Raw genomic sequence first — 10,807 nt, 5'->3', positions numbered from 1 at the left:
AGAACATAAACTCAATAATGACGTCATTATGAGTTTCATGTTCTACGTGGGTTGTATTTATATGCACGAAGCGAGGCGCGTTATGCAATTTCGAGTCGACGAAACGGAACATGATCGGCTTACGCACGATCGACATACGTGTGATTGCTGAAGAATCGATCGCAAGCGTTTTAAACGTACTCCGAGGTTTTCTCTTGCGACGATTTTTCTTCAAAGCTCCGATTAACTTAATGAGTGATTAAAATAGCTGTACTATATGTCGTTAAAGATAGAATTATTAGTCTTTTGTTGCTCAACGCGAAAAATTAAATTAAAATCAAGTCATGCAATTAAACATTTTTTTCGCTTTAGACAAAATCTTGCCAGTTAAGTTAATCGCAACTTGATTGTCCTTATATTGACGAGAACGAAGAAAAATTGAAGGAAAAAAGCAGAATTTTATATACACGAATTTATACTAATTCGTGTATATATATATATATATATATATATATATATATATATATATATATATATAGAAAAATGCTGCAGTAAATTCCTTATAAATTTAGTATCAGCAATACTAAATTGTATATGTAACAATAATTGTATTTAACTTAATAACGAAATTATATTTTTCCAGCTTGATATAAAGGTATGTTTCAAGATCGAGTAGCAATCGCGTGGTTCATAAATGTAAAGGTGAAATGTATAAAATTCACAAACATCATCATTATATAGGCGTGTCTCCGCCTGATGACCGAAAATGTCAACATTTATTTATTCATTGATTCCGTCTGATGCACACATCGATCGCTGTTTTATATTAAGACGATGTTTATTCCGTTTCGAAACGAACTTTTCTCTAAAGTTCTTGAAACGCTTGACGTATATTTATCGCAATCTCATGAGTCGCTGAATAATATAGTAAATATTAGAGTACCGATTTTTCAGAAGTGCAAAAGATACCGATTCCGCGCTTGTCTCGTGAACTCCGCCCTCGATCTGATAACCGATGCAAAAAAATGCATAAATAAGGCCTATAAATATCTGAAGAAAGAAATCGTCACAGGCGCCGAAATTGTCGAGTTATTCATGTCTGCCGATCGCGCGGATCGTTACACCTGGTTTCTTAGAAAGGACGATGTAGGGCACCTAGTTTACTCTTTCTCTAGTAAGTCTGATGGTAAATTGAACCCGTACCGGTTTTCAGGAATGATGGATAACGGGTGGGAATAAATCACACGCTCCGACACGCCATTCAATAATTGTTTTATTCCAGGACCAATCTATCTCCCTTTCTCGCCGCGCTCGTTACAATAGAAAAGATATTAGTATTTTTTTCTTTCTCTCTCTCTCTCTCTCCTGTTTCTTTGATACAATAATAACGCTCTTCTTCCTCGGTTATTCACAAAATTGATCAAACGTTTCAAAAATGCTGTGAAACCGACGTAATAGGAAAAAGGGAGAAAAGAGAATTAGATGGTTATTCGTACATATAAGAGGAATCTTTCTTTCTTTCTCTCTCTCTCTCTCTCTCTCTCTCTCTCTCTCTCTCTCTCTCTCTTTAGTTTATGTATCGCGGAAAGGATACGTAATATATGTTTCCAAAATGTGGGAGAAACATTCGAGATAATTTTCACGTAATTTCCGAAACACTCGATCAGCCTCGTAAATCGTTTTAAAATGCGTAAGAAAAGGGGAGGGGGCAGGAGGGGGCTGAGAAGAAACACTCGAGTCGAAAACAGTTGCATTCCCAATTAATATTCTCGATATTCCGTATAGTAGATATAATTGTGCTCGCTTTAAGTACATTTATTTATTGTCCATTGTGTATTACGATTATCACGTCTCGGAAGGCGCTCTCGGAGAGGCGGCGGAGTGGGGGTAGGAGTGGAAGGAGGCGCGTGTTAAATGTCCAATAAATAAACAAGGAGCTAAACGAATTAACGTAAGATCAACATTTACGCTCCTATCAAAATTATGCAAGACACAAAGTGCTCGGCTAGAATTAGTAGGTCACACGGTATACACATGCTCGATAAATGCACGTAAACGTACATATATGCGTGTTTCTTCATTTTTTATACGTATGTGTGAATGCGTGTTGTGTGCGCGCTCGCACACGTGTGTGTGTGTGTGTGTGTGTGTGTGTATATACATTTATATATAATTTATGCACAAGGACAACAGTAACAATAACGACAACAGCGATCATGATAACGACCAATGATCTCCACTGAGAGAAGACGATCTCTCTCCTTCTCGATATGCTATGAACGACAGCCGCGTCGCGAGACGCTCAGCATCCTCGCCTTCGAATACCAGTTCGATTATATCAGTCTCCCCGATAACAGATTAAAATTTAGAAATATCAATATTAGCGATTTGCTAATTTCAATCTCTCTTCGGATGCCGCTGCATCCCCAGGTAGTCACAATGAGGGGGGTGGTCTACAATTGCGCCACTTGCTCGTTGTTGGTCGTGCTGGACGTTAGCGAGATCTCGGTGACCCCCACGGACGTCCGCACCGCCGCGGTCAGGGCGCCTTGCAGGGGCACGTTCTCGCTCGCCGACTCGCAACCCGTGTCTGCAAAAATAAAAAATCGAAGCTTCATCGGTCACCTGGGTAGCCGGGTGGAGAAGGGGCGGAAAACAGGAAGCGAACGTCAGGCTGCGAGCGCCTGTGGAACGCATTAGGTGCTTTCCATTTACATCAAAACTCAGATAATTCTCACTTGTGACGTCGTTCTATCCTTTTTGGCAATTCATGAATAATAAAGACAGAATGACGTCACAAGTGAGAATTATCTGACAATGAGTTTTGATGTAAATGGAAAGCAACTATTGTCGCGCACGCTCGAATTCCGCCGTGGAGAGATAGATAGAGAGAGGTCCTTCCATCGTTCGAGTGTCAAGTCAACACGTGCCGTCGCGATAAAATAATTGGATTTCTTCGCGTCGACCGTTGCGTTGGCGACATTCCGCTGCTGCGGCAAGAACTTTATTACGAATAAAATAATTTCAGTAACAGACCGATCTTTTCGAGGGAAGAAGGGAAACGCTCGTTACCACGCCGCAGTCGTATCGAATTATATGACGTCAGAAGCGAGAAGTCGCGCGAATCTTTTTCTTGCGGACCGCGTTTTTTTTCCCCTTGCGTGCCGCAAAGCGCTCGAAGCTCTTCCGCTCGCAAATCGATGACGAACTGAGAAATTCTGATCGATTATTATCAAGTGGATTAAACGGAAATCTCGCTTCTACTTTCTAACAGAATCGTTAATTTTTTTTAACGAAAATGTTGAAATGCAATGTAATCCTCGAACCATAAATTCAAGGTCCATTTCCTCCGAAAGGGTGGGACTAATGCGCGCAGATTGAATCGTAAAACGCGCGGAATAATAAAACACTAATGCGGGATGATAAAAAAAAACAAAGTATGTTTTTATCGATGAAACATGCCGAGTGCGATCAAAAAGAGGCTGGATTTATTTCGACAAAATAAGAAAGAGGGAAGAAGAAAAATTCGCCTGACTCCACGCTTGTGACATCGAGGTCGTAGTTTAATACGGCTGGGAAGAAATGGGAGCTTAAAAATTCGCTTTTTTAAACGAGAGAACGACCGATATTACGTAATCCCCGTCTCCGAATGCAGCCGCGAGACGTATGCATGTACGATATCCGGCCGCGACACGTGAAATTTCTAAAATTTCCCGCGGATAATCCGCCCATAAATTTGCAAGAGAATAAAGGACTGAAGGACTGGCGGTGGCGCATATTAAGTTAATAATTTAGCACCGTTTAGACCGAATCATCCGAGGCAGGGGGGGAGGACCATTAGCGGGCGCGCGCGCGGACGCCCTGTAATCCGCCTCGTGATTGCGTAGCCGCTGCTGGGCGATGGTTAATCACGGGCTAGACGGTAGCAATAACGATTTTCACGCGGAAAATTAACGTTATTAATCGATCTCGACTTGAAAAGAGTTCGTAAAGGGTGAAACGACCGTTAAAGCCGAGCTGTTCTCGGACGGTCGCGTGCTTATAAATAAAGTATTTAATAAACTAAAAGCTTTCAGAATCTCCGCGCGGATTGGCACAGATTTTCCGGCCGGGGCCGTTACAACAGCCGCGTTAATATCGAATATCAAGCCGTCGCGTCTCCCGCGTATCGATTACTTTCTTTTCGTGCGAGAGCGGCCGAACGGCGGCACGGCGCGGAGGCGATTCGTCGTCTTCGTCGACGGCTCGGATCGGATGTCACATCGGATTCTTCGATACAACGGCGAATTCAGCGCCGGATTTACATTGCAAAGCTTTTTTTCAAGCCTTCCTGTAAAAAAGGGGACGTCCACTCCTTTCTTATGTTTTACATTATTATTTATTCCGCGACACCCTCGCGTCGCGCGCGGTCTGACAATCAACCTCGTAGGCAAAACTCATTCAAGATTGAATTGAGAGGTCTAAATTAACGTTATCGCTCCTCTATTTATCTCCTTTGTAATCTTACCATCATCTTCATAATCATCTTTTTAATCTCCTCGCTACTCTTTTCTAGACTTTTTAACAAATTTTTCAATATCAATTCTGCCAATTCTTTTAAAATATCAATTTGCTCATCTTTATTAGCTATAAATAATTATCAAACATATTATTTATGCGCTATCAAAACGTGCATCAAATATAGCGAGAAAATAAGGGATTAATCCCTCATTTCCTTGCTACATAATAATTAACAAACATATTATTTGTTCGCTAGCGAGATATAGCGAGAAAATGTGGGATTAATTACGTTAATTAATCCTCCATTTCCTATATTCGATATACGTTTTGATAGCGCTCAAATAATATGTTTGATAATTATTTATAGCTAATAAAGATGAGCGAATAGATATCTTATAAAAGGATTAAGTAATTAATTGTTGTTGTCCCCAGGCAAAAGAAAAGTTTTTTGCGGTGTGCAATATAGTTTTGCTCATTTTACCCGAAAAAAAGATCCTACGAAATTAACGTGTCAGATCAGCTCGGGATCGCGGGACGAGATCGTAATCACCAACGAGTTCAACCTCACATTTCGTCATGGACGACGCGCCGGCGCTGCTGCCCTGCTTCTTGAACGTGCTGCCCATGCAGACCTTGCCGCGTATATTCTTGTCCGGCTGGAAGACGATGATGTAGACCTTGGGCGAGTAGAGGCAGACCAGGGTGACAGACGCGCTCAAGCTGATCGCCACGCAGAGGGTCGTGATCTGCGTCTCGTGGGCGTTCCCGGTGCCGAAGTAGATCGGCACGAAGGCGAGCCAGATGATGCACGTGGTGTACATGGTGAAGCCGATGAACTTGCTCTCGTTGAAGTTCTCCGGGATCTTGCGCGTCTTCACCGCGTATACGGTTGAGATGAGGATCAGCAGGGCGTTGTACAGCTGGGAGAACAGGAAGCTCATGTCCTGGATGTTGCACTTGAGGATCACCTGACGGCGATCCGGATACGAGTACCTGGTCCCCGGCGGCTCGATGATCATCCAAACCAGCGTCAGCACCACCTCGGGAATCGAAAAGAAACCGTCTCTCTCTTTGTCTTGATGAAACGAAACGCGTGAGAACGGGACAAAGTGTCTATTTTGAACCAAATTTTAGAATACCTCTAATTATTATAAGTATACTAGATATTTTCGAAGATTACAGATCTATCTTTTTTATTCAAGATTATTAAAAATTAGATACGTAAATGAGAAGCACTTGGTTCGAAATGGAAACTTCGTTTCCCTACAATCGGGACCTGAATCCACTTACTTGGAAGGCGATCAGCGCGGCCGCTATGCAGACCTGTGACGTGGGGCTGATGTACCGCGGTCTGACGGCGGACCTCGAGGCCGAGTCGAAGATCCTGGCGATCCGGTTGGTCTTGGTGAGCAGGGCGCCGTACACGGCGCTGAAGCTCACGCCGACGCCGAAGCGCTGGAGGACGCAGGTCGCCGTGGTCGGCGTGGCGAGGAGCAGGAAGGTGTTCAGGTAACACACCAGCACGCCCGCCAGCAGGATCACGGTGAGTTCTCGTCCGGAGGCGCGGACCACCGGGGTGTCGCGGTGATGGAAGAGCAAGCACGCCACCGCCAGGGTCGCCACGATTCCTAGGCAGGATATTACCGCAGGTGCGATGGCGAAGGCGCTGCTCCACCTAACGAAAGGAAGTAAACGTGCAAACCACGTTTATTTAATTAGTATAATCTCTTTTTGTTAACCAACGCCCATTTTTGGAAAAATAAATAATAATGCTGCGAATTTCAGTGATAATGAATTCTCTTTCAATCTATCGAACAACACTCAACTCTGGGAAAGCAATTTTATTTTAAACTAATAACATAAATAATAATGAGTGTGCGATAAACAATCTATTTTTGGCCAATTTAATAATTTTATTTTAAAATTTTATTTTAAACTTCAACAACATAAATAATAACGAGTGTACGATAAACAATATGTTATATCCGCCAATTATGGGAAAAGCAATTTAAACTTTGTTAAAATAAATAATAATGGATATATACAATGATTTATAAATATAATTCTCTTTTAAAGTTTTTATTGGGTCGTCGCTAAATAAAGTCCATCGAAATCCGTCAAAGTTTTACAGAACGCTTTTGCATAAAACGAATTTACTTATTATATGTACTTATATAATTATATCTACTTATTATATGTACAACTCTTAAAATTTTTCAAGAATAAAATAAAATTCTTTTTTTTATATAATCTTTAAAGCTATAAACCATAAACCCTCAAACTAAATTTATCTCTAGTTTTTCTTTTATCCCGAATTCTGCGATCGTTTCTATTAATCCTATAGGATTAACACTCCGCGATATCTCTCAATGATTCTCACGACAGTGTCGGAATGTCGAGGAAAGACGCGTGTACGTATACCTGATATGATGGACCGGTAACTGATAGCACCCTCGTTTGTCAGGATGCGGCCAGAAGCCCGGGCCGCAGTCCATGCAGGTGTGCTCGTCGTAAACAAACTCGTACGCCTCGCATTGGTCGCACACCCAGCAACAAGTGTCACCCTGTTGCTTCTTTATCATACCTGGCTCGCAGGGCAACGAGCACGCGGAGATCGGTATATCCTTCGTCCCCCGCGCCCACACCATCTCCTCCGTACGGATGTCCAGGGAGTTGTACCATTTGCCCACCACCTGTCGACCAGAGATTTGGCACATGGTTGACCCGCCAGCTGAACCCCCGCACGCGCAAATGTCTCGTTTCGCGATTTCGAAGCCAGTCAAATTTTCCGTCGGCTGCCAGTTAATCGCGCGCGAGAGAAAAATAGATAGATAGATAAAGAGAGAAGGAAAGAATGATTCTAAAATTTCTTCCACATTTGATCCGTATTTTAAAATAAAGATTTTTAAAGTTCTTTCTCTATTTTATCCACGTTTGCGTAATTTTCTTTTAAATTGCATTTTTATATGGATTTACGTTGCTTAATTTGTAAATTAAGCAACAATAAAACCATGAATAACTTATTTTTCAAATGCTCTTTATTATCGCAAATTGTTCAATTATTAATTATCAGTCCAATTGATTTAATTTGAATTATATTTTTAACGTCAATTTTATTGCTTCATTAACTTTTAATTTTCTCGTTCTCTATAAACACCGTTATATTATTTTTAGCTCGAGGGTTTCATTTTACCTCGGCTACCCCGGGCAAAAGCGGTTTCCCGGAAGCTCGCAGACTCTCGAAAGTACAGTCGTCGGGCAACTTTAATTACTCGTTAAAAAGACAGAGCCACTTCTTTGCGCACTCGCTTCGCCCGATTCCGTGTCGCGTCACATCGATCGCGCCGACTTTATACGGCGTATTAACGAGCTCGACGTTGTAGACAGTGGTATTCAAAAAAATAAATAACGTGACGAGTAAATAAATAGCGGTAGTTTCCCGATTTGACAACCGTGATTACGCTAGAAACACGCGACGTTTGTAGCTGTCGAGAATTTTATTTCGACCTGTTGTATAACAGCGAAAAATGTCGGGGCAGCATTTTTGGCATTGGCTTCGCAATTTAAAGCTCCAACTTAAACACTCTTAAAATAAAGATGGACACTTTGCTTTGCAATTTTGCTCGAATCTGGATAAGGCTTGTTAGACCCTATCATCAAGAGTTCAATCATTAACGATTGCAAAGTTCGAAGTTCGAACGCTGTTCACACAGATTACTCGACCACCGGAAAACCTCTATTGATCTCTGAGTGATAATGTTAAAGTTCGAAAACCGAGAAATGTTGATGCAGCATTTTTTATGTCGGCTTTACAATTTCTAGATAAAAATTATAAGGTAAAATTAAATACTATTTTGCCCTTTTGTCCGAATTCAAATTGGGTTCGTTAAAATCTATCTTCAAACGACTGTAATATTTGAGCATGCAATTCAAACACTTTCAAATTGGTCGATCATCGGAAAATGTCATGCGGTGCTTCGTACATGTGTTAACGAGTGACGATGAGAATTAAAATTCGCGAAAACCGAAGGGTATCAGTGCAGCATTTTTCATATCAACTTTACAATCTCCAGACAAAAAATCTATTAAAATAAAATTAGACACTCTGTTTTGCCATTTTGTCCGAATTCACACAAATCAGGTTCGTTAAATCCCATCTCCAAGGTGTTCAAACGACTGCAATGTTTGAGCACAAAATTCAAACATTCTCAGATTGCTCGATAATCGGAAAATGTGCGCTGCTTCATTCGTGTTAACGAGTAACAATGAGAATTAAAATTCCGTGAAAACCGAGAAGCATCAGTGCATTTTTTATACCGACTTTGCAATTTCCAGACTAAAATTCCATTTAAATAAAATTCAGCACTTTGTTTTGCCATTTTGTTCAAATTCAAATCAGGTGCGTTATAGAACTTATCTCCAGGGGATTTTCATCGGAAAATCTCGAGCGCTACCTTGTCCGCGTATTAGCGGAGCGATGATGAAAATTAAAGTTTGCGAAAGCGAGAGGTGAAGGGAGGGGGGCGACTTCCTGGGGAGTTCCAATTGAATTTATCGCTCTCGGCGGGCAGAGAGTTCGTTCAATTATGCATCGGCGATGGGTATAATAGCGCGTAACAATAATTAGAGCGCTCGGAATGAGCCTTACCCGATAGTGATAGCCATTCGCGCCATTGTTGTTCGTCCCCTTGCGAAAATTGAGGATTTCGTATCGCGCCAGGCCATCTCCGTGCTCGTCGAATTTCACCAAGCTGCCGGCGGCGTCTGCAAAATAACTCGAAATAGCTGCAAATTTCCGTCGCGGCCGCGAGCCCCGAGGCGAGACATTCAGCCGCAAATTAATCCATAAAAGCTATTAACAATAAGTCTATACATGAACCTAGAGTTTATTTCAACGCTTATTCATGTTACGTGCACGTCTTCAAAAATTGATGTTTTCGGACAATTTAATTATTGGCAATATTAATTATTGGCAATTTTTCTACTTCTATTATATTCTTCAGTCTTTTCTACCCCTATTACATATATAACTCTTTTAAATTTGTTTAACTAAACCCGAAGTTATACGCGGCGATCAAAGTTCCGAGGTCCATGTATATGGACAGTGTAGCCTCAAGTGGTTGAGACTTGAAGTGTAGCCTTTAAGAGTTACCGGTTTAACTTCGATGACGACAGCTCTCTCGTGTAATAATATTGTTCAACGGAAGCTTAATAATATCCCGAAACAAAGACTGAAAAATGAAACAAGAAACGCCACGCGTGCGCGGACGGGAAGATGCAATGTGAATAACTCTCAAATTCGATTTGACAGCACTCTATTTTTGAAAGATTCTCACTTTTCATGAAGCCGACAGGATTCAATTCTTCTCGATCGATCGTTTCGCCGATTATCCCATCCAACGCTATTTCATCGAGCATTTCTTTAGCGTACCCTCTTCTCCCGCCCACCCTTCCCGGCGGTTCTTCAGGCACCCTTGGAACGAAAGGGTGTAAGACGAACGAAGGAGAAGAGACAGAGGGGAGGAAAGAAAAGAAAAAAGAAGTACAAAAGAGGCGAACAAACGGCGCGTCGCGCCGTCACGATTATTCCCGTTTTGTGCGGAAGACGACGCGTGCCGTCATCGAGACTCACCTACAAAGGACACGTTCAGCAGATAATTCTTATAGAACGCGCCGCGGTCGTAGTTGGCCATTGACGAGCATATGCCCTTTCTGTGCCCGCACAGGTCGTGGCGCAGCTTGTTGAGCGCGAGGGCGAACGCGTAGACCGCGTCCACGACAAATTGCACCTTGGACTCCTGCTCGTAGCCGCTCGCCGCGTTGAGCCTGAGCTCGGGACGGCAGCTCTGATTGCCGGTGCCGGTCCTCCATCCGACCTGCGGGCCGAGACGCTCGTAGGCCGCCGTGTCTCTCCGCAAAGTGCAGCCGAACACCTCCTCCCAGTACTCGCCGAACCACGGATTCCGCCGATTGTTCTCGGGGGTGAGCGATCCCATATAACTGTCGAATTCGGGGATGTTTTCCGATTGCAGCTCGACGGTGATCGCGCCTTCGGCCTCTTCCTCGAGACCCTCGACCAGCTTGCCCTGCCGGCCCCAGCCATCGCTGGCTAGCCACTGTGACATTCGAGTCGTTGTTTGAGGAATTTTTAGAGCGCAAAAATCACCGAAACCCCGTTTTTATTTCAGCACAATAGTAACAATGGCGAAGATGAAAAACTGAGTTTTCATAGAAATTTTATTTCAGGGAAAAAAACCGCGAGACAAGCTTTAAAACAATTTCGATACGCTTCGGAAAACAACTTGCTGGCAATACGAAGACCCTGCAC

General features: G+C 42.6%; 1 protein-coding gene across 4 annotated transcripts in view; it reads right to left on the bottom strand.

Annotated features, from left to right (window-relative positions):
- Positions 1 to 1,234: 1,234 nt before the first annotated feature.
- Positions 1,235 to 10,807, bottom strand: part of Mglur (metabotropic Glutamate Receptor) — a 20,359-nt gene continuing 10,786 nt past the window's right edge. For all 4 annotated transcript variants that reach the window (XM_071792990.1, XM_071792993.1, XM_071792992.1 and 1 more), the window contains 6 exons: positions 10,112 to 10,595; positions 9,128 to 9,243; positions 6,901 to 7,172; positions 5,770 to 6,154; positions 5,048 to 5,519; positions 1,235 to 2,569 (listed from right to left, as the gene is read on the bottom strand). In XM_071792990.1, coding sequence (XP_071649091.1) covers positions 2,433 to 2,569; positions 5,048 to 5,519; positions 5,770 to 6,154; positions 6,901 to 7,172; positions 9,128 to 9,243; positions 10,112 to 10,595 — 1,866 coding nt within the window. In that variant the 3' untranslated portion in view covers positions 1,235 to 2,432. The remainder of the gene's footprint in view (positions 2,570 to 5,047; positions 5,520 to 5,769; positions 6,155 to 6,900; positions 7,173 to 9,127; positions 9,244 to 10,111; positions 10,596 to 10,807) is intronic.

Source organism: Temnothorax longispinosus, chromosome 11 (genome assembly GCF_030848805.1).
Source record: "Temnothorax longispinosus isolate EJ_2023e chromosome 11, Tlon_JGU_v1, whole genome shotgun sequence".
NCBI classification, from domain to species: domain Eukaryota; kingdom Metazoa; phylum Arthropoda; class Insecta; order Hymenoptera; family Formicidae; genus Temnothorax; species Temnothorax longispinosus.
Note: the sequence above shows the minus strand (reverse complement) of the source record. Positions and strands in the feature narration are given on the sequence as shown.